The 15,087-nt window shown below is 41.6% G+C and overlaps 2 protein-coding genes across 3 annotated transcripts; both read left to right on the top strand.

Moving 5' to 3' along the window:
* Positions 1 to 810: 810 nt before the first annotated feature.
* Positions 811 to 3,663, top strand: LOC310987447 (G-protein coupled receptor 22-like). The gene is made up of 2 exons (XM_083973714.1): positions 811 to 1,288; positions 2,121 to 3,663. The coding sequence occupies exon 2, from the start codon at positions 2,129 to 2,131 to the stop codon at positions 3,443 to 3,445; it is 1,317 nt and encodes a 438-aa protein (XP_083829840.1). The 5' UTR covers positions 811 to 1,288; positions 2,121 to 2,128; the 3' UTR covers positions 3,446 to 3,663.
* Positions 3,664 to 11,554: 7,891 nt separating this feature from the next.
* On the top strand, positions 11,555 to 14,261 carry bcap29 (B cell receptor associated protein 29). Of its 2 annotated transcripts, none has more exons than XM_083973723.1 (8): positions 11,555 to 11,602; positions 12,236 to 12,342; positions 12,531 to 12,631; positions 12,721 to 12,868; positions 13,084 to 13,219; positions 13,451 to 13,547; positions 13,769 to 13,869; positions 13,991 to 14,261. In XM_083973723.1, the coding sequence occupies exons 2-8, from the start codon at positions 12,251 to 12,253 to the stop codon at positions 14,024 to 14,026; spliced, it is 711 nt and encodes a 236-aa protein (XP_083829849.1). In that variant the 5' UTR covers positions 11,555 to 11,602; positions 12,236 to 12,250; the 3' UTR covers positions 14,027 to 14,261. The 2 variants fall into 2 exon arrangements, with proteins under 2 accessions (XP_083829849.1, XP_083829850.1); XM_083973724.1 differs by lacking the exon at positions 11,555 to 11,602 and adding an exon at positions 11,913 to 11,953.
* Positions 14,262 to 15,087: the final 826 nt, after the last annotated feature.

The following is a 15,087-nucleotide window of genomic DNA, read 5'->3' on the forward strand; positions in this document are numbered from 1 at the left end:
CATCAGGCAATGCACAGGAACATGATAAGATATTAGAGGCTTGTAATAAGAGTTGCCTTGTCGCCTCTCTGCTGAGGATATGTTTATTTTCACTAACGCATCCCCCACACTTCCCTCCCTTACTCCTCCTACTCTTCCTCTCGCCTTATCTCACTCTCTCTATCATCCATAACCATATCCTCTCTCTCTCTCTCTCTCTCTCTCTCTCTCTCTATAGGTCTCTGTGAAACACTGTGAAGAAAAGATGTGAAAGTGAAGGACAGACAGACGATGCTGTGTACATCTCCTACAGTCTACAAGGCAGGCGCTCTGCTTGATGAACTCGCTTCCACTACCTCATGAGGATGACCTTCTCCCCAATTGCTGATTCAACCTCCCTCCTAAGCACATATAAATAAGAGAGACCACAAATGTCATGGTGATCACGCATGTCACGGTGATTGGACACATATGCACTCTAATAATCTGCTCCACTTGCGCCATCTCCAGTGATTGAGGGTTCACCATGTCAAGGGGCAAACTGGAGACCTGTGCTCGATTTAAAAGTCAATGGCGACTGGAGCCAGGCATACAGAGACTGATGAGAATGGTGGAGAGTGAAGGCCTGTTCCATTAGTGATCCCAAGGGAGACATGGGCCTGGACGCTGCTCGGACACACTGACCTCTCCTGGGCTGATTCTGGACAATCCTATGCTGTACACTGGGGAATCTGCATGGCAAACTCTTGGAGTACAAGCTAATGGATATATCTATTTTTCTATATTTACAGATCTGACTGCTATCCTCTCACTTGGGACACGAAAGCAAAAAGCAAGGATTCGGATTGTACTATGAGCAGTACATTCCACCCCTCTGCAGAGGAAAGAGTCTGTATTTCTTTGTGTTCTCGGTTGGCTGTGTTTCTCCTGCCTGGGAATATCATGAGATTATAAACAGGAGGTGGCTCCGACACCTTATCCCTGTTCCACTCATCCATCAGTGCTCTCACCATCACCAAAGCAAACGGACCAGAGATCTGAGAAAAAGCCCATAGAGGACATTAGCCTGCAAGAAAACACTGGCAGCACAGAGACAGCGATTGGTGGGACGGACAGGTGCTTTTCTGGCTGTCAGTCTCTCTGGGAAGGACAAGTAGTGATAGGGAAAGCCTCACTGGGGGGGCTCTGCTGGAGCGGAAACACTTCTCCACTGGCTATGTTTGGATGTGATGCTTGTCTCTGTGGATCTAACATGGACTCCATGGCCTGATTACACAGCCCTGGTATTCAGATAGAGCTGGAGGGAAGGGTAAATATTGCAAAACAACAGTTTTTTCTCCATCATCTACAATGCCATCAAGATTTGATTCATTTCTTTTACTGACTAGTCCAATACTTATGTATTAAATTTTCTCTCCTTAACCCTACATTTATTACAGCCCTGGTTACCACTCATTTTTTGGTGCTCTCATTAGTGCTTCTATTATTTGAATCTTGTCTGAACAAACTGTATTTTTAAGTGCTTCTCTGAGAGTTGGAAGCCTGCTGGTGATGAGATAAACAGGATTTTCTGGCAGAATTTTCTTGTCACTCATAAACCACCTCCAGTTGCCTTCATTTGGCAATGACTAATATTCTGTCAGAAATTATGGGTTTAGTTTGTTAAGTATAATATTATTCCTGTCTGAATGGGGATAAAATCTACCTCATTCACTGTTGCCTTTGTCCACTTTTCAAGACCTTCATTATACGAACAAATTAAAACTTAACTCAGCATGTCCATATTCAATAGAGATTCAAAAGTAGTAGTAAGCTGCTGCAACAACATACCAAGTCATTAGGCTATTCACTTTAAAAGCAACTGTCTGTCGATGATTAGGAAAGTAGAAGCTGAGATTGTTACTAGTTAGTCATGCCAGGTGCACAGAGAGACAATCTAATCTAGAGGTTACAGCACGACTTTCTGCTGAGTATTTCTCATTTCAACTCAAAAGGCTTCCTTATCATTTGTTAACTGGCAACATTGCATCTGGCGAGGTTTCTCAGATGTGGTTACAGCTTCCTAGAGATGTACTTCTTCTAGAGTCCACCTCGTTTCATTTTCCTCTTCCTAAATTCTCTTCCTCTATTCTCCCTTATAGGCAGGATAATGCATATCCTTCCCTACCTGGAACAAGAAGCCACCATGAGCAACGTCACAGTCACCGATAACACAGAGCCTGTCAGCCGCACCATGAGTCCGGCAACCCCGAGCCCGTATCCCTACCCTGTTAGTTTTCAAGTCTCCCTGACTGGCTTCCTCATGCTGGAAATCCTCCTGGGCCTGAGCTCAAACCTCACCGTGCTTGCCCTCTACTGTATGAAGTCGAACCTCATTAGTTCTGTCAGTAACATAGTCACTATGAACCTCCATGTGTTGGATGTGCTGATTTGTGTGTGCTGCATCCCGCTCACTATTGTGGTGGTGCTGCTGTCCCTGGAGGGAGACACTGCCCTCGTCTGCTGTTTCCATGAAGCCTGTGTCTCCTTCGCAAGCGTTGCCACTGCTGCTAATGTGCTTGCCATCACCCTTGATCGCTACGACATCTCAGTCAAACCGGCCAACCGGGTGCTGACCATGGGCCGTGCCCTGGCCCTGCTGGCTGCCATTTGGGTGCTCTCCTTTGCTAGTTTCCTCGTACCCTTTATTGAGGTGGGTTTCTTCGCCAAGGGCCACGCTGACCTGAACCAGACAGTGGTGGACAATGTGGTGCACACTAACCAGTACTACACAGAACTTGGGCTCTATTACCATTTGCTTGCTCAGATTCCTATTTTCTTCTTTACTGCTGTTGTCATGCTCATCACCTACTCAAAGATCCTGCAAGCACTCAATATTCGCATTGGCACACGTTTCCATGCTTCACAGAAGAAGAAGGCTCGCAGGAAAAAGCGTCCATCCATGACGGCAATGACGACTCAGCAAGAGGCCACGGATGGATCCCAGAGCAGTGGCAGCCGCAACCCCACGCTGGGCATGCGAACCTCTGTCTCTGTAATTATTGCCCTACGGAGGGCCGTTAAACGTCACAGAGAAAGACGAGAGCGCCAAAAAAGAGTTTTCAGGATGTCCCTCCTGATTGTGTCTACCTTCCTACTGTGCTGGACACCCATTACGGTTCTCAACACAGTCATCCTGAGTGTGGGCCCCAGTGACCTCATGGTCAAGTTGAGACTGGGCTTCCTGGTCATGGCTTATGGGACCACAATCTTTCACCCTCTACTCTATGCCTTCACCAGGCAGAAGTTCCAGAAAGTCTTGAAAAGCAAGATGAAGAAGAGAGTGGTGTCCATTATTGAGGCTGATCCCACACCTAATAATGCCATCATCCACAACTCCTGGATCGACCCGAAGAGGAACAAAAAGGTGACATTTGAGGACAAAGATGCCCGACAGAAATGTCTGTCCTCTGAGGATGTGGAGTAAAGGAACTCATTATCGGTACACGGTCAATAAAAGCAGCTACAACTGACATCAGGTCATGAAGAAAAAGGGAAAATATTAATCCAAAGCAGTAATGTAAGTAATATGTGTCATAGAATGTACAAAAATAAGAGGTGGATAATTTATTACTATTTATTGAGATTAAAAGTAGGTTTCATAGATATACCATATACTGTACTGTAGATATTGCATGGCTTTTTGTAACAGTAACAACAAACAGTACATTGTGTACATACATAATACATGTACAGCATAGGGTAAACAAGGTATATAAATAGAGAGAAGTAGGAATTGTTATGTATATGTATATTTATAATAAATTTTGTGTTCACTCACCAAATGCAGCCAAAGGCTTCCTGTTCTCCCGCAAGTAAAGTGTTTGTGATTCTGTAACAGCTGTGAGATTACTCCCATTCATCATCACTTGCTCTGACACCGGCCCCTGCAGTCCTCTGACCTTATTGCCTGGGAGCCCTCTGAGGCAAAGCCCTCAAGTCGAAAAGAGACTGTAGGTATGGAGATGCAGACAGAGAGGCAGAACAGGTGCATTTGTGGAGAGATATGGCTGGAAAGAGAGAAGTAAAATATTGTATGTTATGTTCCTATGGCACAAAAGCAATGGAGGTACTGTTCACAATCATGGCTTTTAGAGTTGAAGAGCGCTCGCATTCCTGAAACACAAACGAACACAGTGGTTCTCATCATCTCATTTGACATAAACCAGATGTAATCAAAACCTGGTCTGTTTCATAACAGCCACCTCTTTGAGCCAAATGGAAAATCTACAGTTGCCTTATTTTGGTATGATGAATTAAGTACAACTTAAAGGTGAGACAGGGTATGTAACAGGGAGAGCACGTGTTCAAATCGAAAAGAAACAAACATTGTTTTGACTCTAAAAGAGGAGGGTTTCCTCGGATGACCCTGTTCCCAGACAGAAATGATTAAATCATACTACAAAAAAGGTTGAGAATGTTTGTTCTATCCAATTGTTTGTTTTTAATAACACTAGCCAAACAACAATGCTCTACAAATAAACAAATCCATAAATGCAAAGACAGCCTATTGCAAAAAACCTTGAAGCTTAATAAAAATTCTGTTCACACAACACACAATACCAGATAATGAAGTTCTTCTTATCTGACTGTGTCTGTCTACCAATAGTGTGTGTCTTCTTTTGTTTGTCAAGGAATAGAACAGTGAAATTGTATTTCCCAAGTGGCTGCTGCTGCTGCTTTTGGATTATAATGCAGCCAACCCTGTATTTTTGGCTCAACGTGTCTCTGAGTTTGGCCTAAATAAGCACAAATAATTTATTCATACAGCTGCAGAAGAATTTCAGTAGTAAGAATCTACAAATAAAAAAAAAACTGTCAGCTTATTAGATTCATTCTGCACTCACTGACTCCAGATGCAGAGTTACATTATCTATTAGCATATAAAGCCACACTCAGCTAGCCGGTGCCTCACTGTATTACAATCATCTAGTCAAGGATTACATTCAGTCTAAGATGCGGATATGTGCAGTGTATACACACACTCACACACACACAGAGATGTGCACGCAGACTGTACGCCTCAGTATATCTCAGTAATGAGCTTATTATGCCTTTGCTGTCACAGGTACAGTAGAAAATTGAAGAGCCCTTTAGATCATGAGAGCAGAGGGCTGTTGGCTACCAGAGCGATTACACAACCTCGATCGGACACTTCTCTGGCTGCCAGTGTGTGGTTTGTAGCACAACAGAGAGCACTGATATGGGAATATTGATGCAGGCGAGGTTCTTTATGGCCCAGCTCAGCTGTAAAAAGACAGTGTGGATGTCACGGTGCCTTGAGGCCACGTCTGTGATTGAGAGTGGAGAGTGGAGATGGGATCATAGCCAGCGACAAGGCAGGAAAATGACAGACGAGATGAAATATTGAGCAACAGGATTAGTGTCTGTTGTATACAAATCCAGGCAAACGTCAATGGAAGGGTATCAATACATAAATGTTTCTGTTAATGTCATAATAGTGATAGAAATCTGTCTGGTATGTTCTGTTCTAGCTGAATACATAAACTAGATGCCTGCTAAAATGTCAGGTACTATTCTAAACTTCATCAGCCTCAGCTGCAAAAAAAAAAAAAAATCATTTGTATTGATTACCTTCTAAAATTACCTCTCAAAGGCCAATACTATTTACACCAACTAGACTTTGAGGTCACAGTTTGCTTTCCATCCTTAGGTGCAGCCTCAATGAGCAAGTAAAATGCAAAAAGGCCTTTTCAAGAACAAACAACAGGCTGATGTTCCGACCGAGTTGCCACTTTGTCACCATTACATTATCAAGTCTGACATTTGCTTCTTATTAGTCATTTTGTTCTCACTAATCACTGAGACTGATGTATCTGTTCCCTTGGTGTCATTTTCAGCCAGCTGAGCACTGGGAGCAGTAAGCTTCGAGTATTGTGCGATAGTTCAAATAAATCATCTACCTGTACAAAGCAAAGTTGTCAAACAAACAAAAATGTTCCTAAATATCATTCTTAAGGAAAATGTCAAATACCGACCCAAGAGCTGGTTTTGGTCAATTTCCTTTGCCAAGATGGCTCCAACTTTTCTAACGATGCTTGCTGTTATATTTGTTTGGATTCTGACTCTAAGTTACATCACATTAATAACCTTGTTCCCACCTATAAAAGATACCGACTGGCTCAGTTTCTCCATCTGGGGAAAAAGCCATTAACAAGAGCAAACTGGCTAAATGTGAACAGCTTGTAGCCAGGCAGCGTCTCACTAGAATGAAAATATTATCCCAAGCTTTCAGGCATCTTCTAAAATGTTTTTAGTGAACATTAGATACTAGACAGTCACCCATGACTCCAATTTTGGCTCAATCTCATTATTGTGATGAAATATAATCTAATGTTAAAGCTGCATTAAGCAATTTTAACCACCCAGGGCAAATAAAGGGCAGCAGAGCCTAAATAACTCCATAACAGAGACTTTCTTAAGTTATTTAGAAAAGTAGATCAATGTGACGTATGTATGTAACATACCGGTGTACAGAAAAGCTGAACAATTTACACTGTTACTGTTCTTTCTTCTTCTCTTTTTGTGTTTAAAAAAGAAAAAAAGAGCTGCATGGAGACAAAACCCAAGGTCAGCATTGCAGATTAGGATATTGGACATGTTAACAGGCCACAACTACACTTCTAACCTCAGGTGACCTGCGGAAGAAAGAAAAAGGTCAATACAACACCATAGTCAAACAGAGGTTCAATGGTGCTTTACTGTCAGCCTTATTAGAACCACTTGACCCTGGTGTGTCCTTTTCCCTCTCCTCAATACACAACATCAGGGCTGCTATTGCTGCTGTCCCTATCACATACATTATGTCCCTTCCCTCTTTCGCTCAATGGCTGCCTCTCTGAGACAGCCATTCCCAATTCAGATGCCATCTCTTCAGAGCCCCTCTCTATCCAGCCGCAGACACCGAATAAGAGCCTGGGAAATCACATTACTCTGTCCATATGGAGCCTCTATTGCATTAGGTCAGCGAACACTCAACTCTAATTCTGCTATCATAGAGAAGAAGAAAGTAAATTGAGCACACCAGCCAGCACAGCTTGACAAATTGTTGCTTGTGGTCATTTTCCAAATGTTACTCTCACCAAGCCACATTTAGAGAGATGGAAGGACACTTTATAGAGTTGGAAGATATACGACTCTGATATATAACATCTCTGCACGAGTAAATCCATGGCTTTGACAGGAACCAGGAAACAAAGGCAGACAGAGAAAATAGAGCATGACCTCTACCTGCTATGACCTTAATGTCACCATTGTGTGGTGTCGGAGAAAATAACAGACCCGCCTGACTTTAAATCAATGCGGCGTAGATTACTGTTCTGTTGTTATCAGCCGAGAGCAGACAGTTCATGACACATCGAGTGCCATCCATTATTATTCAGCCTACATCAGAGAGCAAATTATTCATGGGGGGTAAACAGGGATAAACAACTTTATATGCAAGCTGAAGCTTATGATTTTTTTTTTTTTTAATAATGTAATCATGGATTTTAAATGAAGAGAATTAAGACACAGGATGAGAAATGCTTATGGTGTGAAGCATTATAGTGACAGCTTAGTGTGGGAGAATTTTGCATTTGATGGCATTTGTCATTATATTATGAATCTCAATCATCATTGGTCTCAGAGCCAAGTCAACAAACTGTTATAGCCTACTCTTATACTAAACCAAAAATGTTAAGAACTCAAAGAAGTCAGAAGTTTTGTGCAGCGGTTGTGCGAGTGCACAGGTCAATCAGTGTGTGACTGTGTGTGTACTGTGTGTGTGTGTTTGTGTATCTACTCCTGTAGTTGTGTATGCATACTCCAGCATGTGTAGCTATGGCCATACAGTATGTGCATGCAGCCATGTGACAGTCTAATTGTTTTATCAGGCAATGACAGACAGTGTCTACCACTGTGCGTGAAAGGGGAGGCAGCAGAGGGAAGATTGCTGCCCTGCAGCTCCGCTCACAGTGATGACTACTGTCTGGTGATTATACTGCCACTCTTCTCTCCCCATGGAAAGATATGAATGGGACCACCACCGCTGAGCTGACTAACGCAGCCTGACATGTTGAGTCTGAGACTACATGGAGCATTTGTATTCACAAAAAACAAAACAGACTTTAACCTAGTTTTAAATATTCAATCTCTTTCAAATGGGAGGTTGGGATCCTGAAGTAAAGGTTCTATTAATTTTATCCAAAGGCAAAACTCTTCAGAATTGAATCATCATTACAAGGGTTAAACACTGGCTGGCTCTTAAAGCAGAAGTGAGTGATCCGGTCGTTTTCGCTAATGCTGCGTTCCAGGCAGGCTTTTGAAATCGTAAATTACAGCTTCAAGTCACAACTTACGACTTTGTAGCGTTCCAGGCAACCCACTCGTGTTTTTCCCGACCTGTTTTACCGGTGAAAGTCACTATAACGGCCACTCGTAACTTCCGACCGGTGAACTCGTACCAGATCGAACTGGTACCACTTCACGGTCGGAAAAATACGAGTTTCCTTGAACGCACCATAACAGTCCTCGTCGCTACGTCACCACATTCACGGCGTTCCTTGGCTGCACACACAGCCCTGCATGCCGTTCTCTCTCCTCATTGGATAAAAACTGTAGGATACGATAGCCTAAATGTTTTCTCTTCGGCTCAGAGCAGAGGGACTGAGAGACCCGTGTTTCAGTCCAAACACTCTATGTAAGTGATTGCTGTCGGAAGATATAACTATTTAAGACTTATATTAACACAAATATATCACTCACTTCTGCTTTAACTAAAGCTTAGCACATTCTGTTGTGTGGCCAAGATGAAATTGAGGCTTAAAATTACAGAAACCGAATAAAAGATTCAGTGGGCTATATTAGTTTACTTTCACTTTCTGGGGCAATTTTTGAGAAAGTAACAACTAATTGGGACAGTTGTTCCAAATCACAACAACAATGTGCTCTGAATATGGAACACCCGGAAGCATTTTCAGGCTTTAAATTTCCAGATATACTTTTAAAGGGATTGATAGCTCTGACTATGCCAAGTCAGTGTCTCACCTGTAGTAGCTATACAGATCAGCACACTTCTAGTTATGAAAGGCTGATGCTTCTTGGGAGAACCAGAACAGAGGTTGGGTGATGTGCTGCTGTGTATGAGGCCAGCAGGAAAAAACGTTTTTAAAATACTGCCACTGAAACATTGTGTTTACACACCATTTTCAGCACTTTATATTCATATCAAAACAAAGTAGGCCTAAAGGTTTTAGCTCTCCCAAGATTTTCCAAGAAGGGTCAGTTGTTGTGGTTCAGCCTCAGAAACAGACTCTAACATCCTCTAGCTAGCCTAACTCTCAAATATTGTTTTGTTTGGTTCAACCATCAAAATAATATGGCTACAGGTCAAAATTCTGCTTTATCACCTCACCAATACGACTAATTGTCATGAATTTAAAATACTGCTTTGATAAAAGCTTAATAATAATTTTGCTAAACAAATGTGCAAATATCAAGACATGATCAAGTCCAAAGGCCAGACATCTTAGAGCGACATCATTAGCTCTGGTAAAGACACATTATTTAGCCTATATGTTTGTGGTCCCTCCCTAACAGAGATTTAGCCTACCCTTTAAAACCAAATGGTCAAAGAAGAAATTACTATTATTGCAAATTGCTAATTAGTTCGTTCGCATATGACATTGGTTCAACAGTAGCCTAGCATCATACTCTTACGAGCTAACCACCGACACCGGAAGGCGGTCTTCTGTGTGTTTGTAAACATGTACCTTAAACGAACAAACATTTAGCCTAGCTAAAAACTCGTACCTGTGTGGACGCGTCTTCCCTTCTGCCCAAAAGCACTTGAGTATCTGTACGAGGTAGGTATATGGGCAGTAGCTGTCTGGTCCAAAGTTGTTGTAAAGTCGTTGAGTCCACACACAGAGGTCTTCATGGTACAGGTAGGCTATCGCCATGATTATTAGCTCCACCAGTCACACACCTGTGCAGTTTCCGACTCTGCACTTATTGACGTGCGTCACCTACCGGCGACCAGAGGAATTGCAAGGCTGCTGTTGCTTTTTAGATAATGTAAATGTTTCAAGGTCTTGTACATTTGTCACAGGAATGTCAGAGAAATTCAGATTCCGCCTAAAGGAGAAAAAAAAGAGAGAGAGAGAGAATTAACAGAGAGAGTGATGTAAGCTACACTCCTTTTCTAGGTTCCTCTTTCTAGCCATTAGCGGCCCACATACAGTAGGTAAGCATATGATGCTAACCCTTGTGTGCCCACCTGCACAGGTTCACTAGGTTTTTCTCACATGAGGGTAAACAGATGGATGCATCAAATGCAGTCTAGATGCTGGGATGAAATGATGACTGTAACAAGCAGCTGAAATATGTTTAGCATGCAGGCTATCTGTGTTTCTCCTAAGCATATTTATGAGGTCTCTTGCCACACTAATTTCTGTACCATACACTGTCTATAACGGTAGGCTACATAAAATAGATGGAGCATTCAGGCTATAAGACTCCACCACACTATCACCGTAGCCTGACCATCTGCTCATTGCAGGCATTTTACTATAATGACAGTTCAGTCTCCTGAGTTGCGACCTCTGAGATGGCAAGGAGAGGAGAGCAATCAAAGCACATTCAGTTCTGCCACAGTCATTTGCCTGCTCTCAAAAAGCTATCACAGGGTGCAGCTGTAAACATTTTGCTCCTCAGCACTCCTGAGACATGCAGTCAGAGAGGATAGCAGCTATCAGTCTCTTTCATAGAAGAAGCCTGAGTGAATACACTTTCCAAGCTGCATGCAGAGAGGGCAAAATACACAGAATAGTCCAGGGAGCTGAATTAGGTCAAAAATAAATAAATAAATAAATAAAAATAAATAAAGGAGGAGAGGAAACTGAAAGCAATGCTCAAGAACTCCCCTAGTCTCTGTTGTTGATGTGCAACACCCGTGCAATTTATGTTTGTGAGCGAGCCAACAGCTGTTTATGTTCCCTATTATTGGGCACAAACATCCAAATAGAGAAATCCAATTGAGTCTTTTTGTAATGAATTGAGCTTTTTGAATTAGCCTTCCATCACAGTGATGACTTACAACTGTCAACTGCATCGCTAATTAAAACTAATGCTCATCTGTAGCACAGCTTAACAGATATATAAGATATATTTGTTAAAAGAAAAAATACTGCAATATTTACTACACACATAGGACGACCAAAAGCTATGGTATTTATTATATAACATCGCCCCCTTGTGGACATTTGTTTGGTTTCTCCTGTGCAGAAAACCCTTAGTCTGAAAAGTCATCATATCCAAAGACATATATTGTAAGTTTAGGTACAGTATGCTTGTTTATTTTAAGGTTATGAGATAAATATAAAACATTAGTGTTTAATCACCATATAAAAAGAAGGTGAGGGTTTCTCCTTACATACTGTAACTATTTTTGTACACTGGTATGAAATGTGAGAAGCACCAACAACGAACACATTGACATGCAACACCAGGGGGAAAGAAAACTAGTCTAAATGTAAAAAGATGAATCTTGAAGTAATTCTGTAGACTGATCATAAATTATGTGGTGAGTTTGAATGTTGTGGTCTTTCACAAATCCAAAGGGGCTGACCAATGAGGTCAGCCTACCGGCAGTTTTATTTGGGGCTGTAGGGCCTCTGATTCTCCCCAACAGCTGTTGTGAGTGTGTGTGAGCGCATGTGCGTGCATGTCTGAACGTTTCCATTCTTCTGATCGTTCAACTTTGTCTGGTAAGCCAACAACTCTATTTATTACTTGGAAACAAGCGACTACCTCTCGCTGTTGAATAAAACAACAGCAGCTGATACTTGTGCTGAGGAGTTAGAATAGATGTAGAGGTTTAAGTCTTTAAATAGCAAACTAGCTGCATGATAATACAGATTTCCTGTTGTGTGAGGTAGGGCTATGAAATACGAATGGGCATATGCTAACAAAATGATTACAGTAAACAGTGTAAAAGAGTAGCTTACAGTACAGTTGAATAAGCAAAGGTTAAACAATATACTACTTTTACATTTTCAATGACTTCCACTGCTACTCTTTTGATTGAATGTAAAAAAAATATATATATACAACATAGGCCTATGATAATGGAAGAATATGTCTCCAAATATAAAACTTTATATTATTTCAGTTCTGTTTTGTTAGTGACAGGGGTCTTATTTGTGAATCCCCTCAGGAAACCACAGTGACGATGACTCTCCAGTGGACAGCTGTGGCTCTCTTCCTCTATGGAGAGATAGCAGTCATCCTCATCTTGTGTATACCCTTCATATCAGCACAGAGGTAAATCCACAATCTAAAGTCTTGTGCAGCAGCCTGCTGAACCAGAGAGCAAAACGTTTGGTTGTGAAGCAAAAGGAAGCAATTCACAGAAATCACCAGCAGAGTGCGCCACACCCCTTCCAGGAAGAGCTGATGTTTGTTATGACAGCTCCACTCTCTCTTAACTGTCCTTTTGACCTACTTTGTAGATGGCGTTCGGTGTTCAGCTGGAGATTATGGAACTGGTTATCGCCATATTGGAACAAGTGCTTCTTTACTATGATCATGGTCCTTGTTGTTCTTTTCCTTGGTAAGCAATCTGCTGTGTTAGACAATACTGAGAAGGCTGACAGCCTGGGTAGCAACAGTCATGTCTCTATCCCTCCTGCTCACCCCCAGATGCTCTCCGTGAGGTGCACAAGTACTCGGGTCCTGAGCCCATGCAAGACGCCAAGGTGAACCCCAATGTGTATGACCATGTCCACATGAAGCTGTTCAGAGCCCAGAGGAACCTCTACATATCTGGCTTCTCTCTCTTCCTCTGGCTGTTAGTGACATATCTTTCTATATTCATTCAGAATGACAGCAAAAGATGTTTGGGACCTCATTCAATTACAAACGTTACTACACCATTCCACACTGTTGTCCTCTTGTTTATTCACTTTTCACACTTCTCTTCCTGAGGTCCTGTCCTGTCTTGCTTTGTCCTGCTTTTATGTTTTCCGGTTCTTGTCTTTTCCTGTCCTGTGAACTCGATCACAGTATCATGCGTCGGGTTGTCACCTTGCTAAACCAGGTTGCTGTCACACTGGAGGACAGTGCAGGCCTGCTGATGCAGATGGGCAGTGCTGTAAAAGCAGCCAAGCAGCACCAGGAGGACAACCTGAGGCTCAAACAAGTGAGAAAACTAATAACTTAATTATGACCTGTTTGTTTTCTTTCTTATAAAGCCAGTTCATTTGCTTTCCCACCCCCCAATAGGTGCCAACCTATATAACATCACAATATAACATAATGTTGCATTTTAAAATGTTTTCAGAGTATTGTTTCTATTTTGTATGAGCTCTGCTGTCAGCTGTTAAAATAATCCATTTAAGCTTGGTAATTAGAGATAATCCTTTGTGCCCAGGCTCTCCTAGATGATGAAAAATCTATGTCAGCAAAAAACGAACAACTGAAGCTGGAGGCTCAGAAGCTGGCAAGTCAACTGAAGGCTGCAGAGGAGGGTGAGTCATCATCACTGCCTTCAGACAGGACACTCTGCAGTTAGACATCTTGAAAGCAAAGAGTGCAGTTCGTACAAAGATTATTCATAGGGAGCATGAACCACTGTGGAGCATTTCTTGCATACAGCTGTTAAATTATTAAAGAAGTTCATTTTACAGGGCACTGATGATATAGAGCGATTTAAAGATGCAGGACTGTTTGTGTGTGTGTGTGTGTGCAGCTGTGCGCAAGTCTCACGCTGAAGTGGAAGCCATGAAAAGGCAGGCGAAAGGTCTTGCACAAGAGTATGACAGACTATTAAGGGAACACCATCAGCTCCAGGTAACACAAATACATAAATGCATACAAAAGTTGTATGTGCATGTAAATACACAAGCACAATAGTGTATTAAGTCTGCTAATCCTGGAGTCATTTTTTTTTAATCCTTTACTTGATCCACAGAATCTCCAGAGTGATCAAGACAAGAAGGATCAGTAACCAGAGGATGGCACTGATACAGTAGTTGTCTGCTGATGTTGCCTCACCTCTGGACCTTCATTGTGGATGCATCTTCTTACCATTTAGAACTGTGTGTGATTTGCAGTAAACAACCAGTGGCCATATTTGTATTGTCTTTTTCAACTGTAATTTTCCTTTAACTGTGAACTGAGGCGTGTGTTTAAATTGATAGTATTAAATAAACAATAGGATAAAAATGAGTTCTAAATTTACTTTAGGTTCTTTTTTATTGAAGTGCGAGTATTTAATAATGATTAATACCTGACATGTGCTTTATACCACTGCAGCATCTTACTGTAAAAACCTAAATACCAACATATACATGTGTTGTGGAAATAGGTTATCACTCTTTATAGTGGTCATAAGCAGTACATTTTAAAAATCATAAAGGAAATGTCTTGTCACATGAGTAGTATTTGTTTGGATTTATTATAAAGCTTTAATCTAGACAAAACTGTTTCATTGTTTTTTTTTTTTTTTTAGGGGGATGCACTAGACTTGATTTTTAGGATATTTTTCTAAAGATGTTCAAATTCTTGAAAACAATCAAAATTTTCTCTTGCATTTTTACCATCACCTTTTACCATACCACCACCTTTTAAACTTAACTGACCTCTCTGGAATTGCAGCGCTTTCTTCCCACCTTACCATATGTATTATATATTTAATATAATTTGATAGTATGTTACCTACTGTAATGCTGAAGCACATGCTTCAAAATGACCACAGTGACAAGGCACTGGTGTGCAGGTACTGTTCTGGTTTGCTGCTGTTGTCAGAGCAGGCGGGTGTAAAAGCAGAATTAGACAAGGCAGATGTAATGAGCTGGTAAATGGTGAAAACACTGGCTTACATGTTGAATTGCATGGGAAGAGAAGCAGGCAGGCAGGAACACAGGCTGGTGCTGTAGAGACAACAGGATGGACAACAGGAAACAGCTTGAACAGAACCGTAGGCAGTAAGATGATCAGATGACCATCACAGAAGTGGTACTCAACAGGGTAGATTAGTTAATGAGCTGCAGGTGGGTAATGCTAATG

The sequence above is a fragment of the Trachurus trachurus genome (assembly GCF_905171665.1).
Source record: "Trachurus trachurus genome assembly, chromosome: 6".
Taxonomy (NCBI): Eukaryota; Metazoa; Chordata; class Actinopteri; order Carangiformes; family Carangidae; genus Trachurus; species Trachurus trachurus.

Excerpts from the sequence above, each read along its gene's own strand:
- bcap29 (XM_083973723.1), top strand. The coding sequence starts at position 12,251 with ATGACTCTCCAGTGGACAGCTGTGGCTCTCTTCCTCTATGGAGAGATA. Across the intron at positions 12,632-12,720 it reads CCTTGTTGTTCTTTTCCTTG|ATGCTCTCCGTGAGGTGCAC; the intron begins GTAAGCAATCTG and ends GCTCACCCCCAG. Across the intron at positions 12,869-13,083 it reads TTCTCTCTCTTCCTCTGGCT|TATCATGCGTCGGGTTGTCA; the intron begins GTTAGTGACATA and ends ACTCGATCACAG.
- LOC310987447 (XM_083973714.1), top strand. The coding sequence starts at position 2,129 with ATGCATATCCTTCCCTACCTGGAACAAGAAGCCACCATGAGCAACGTC.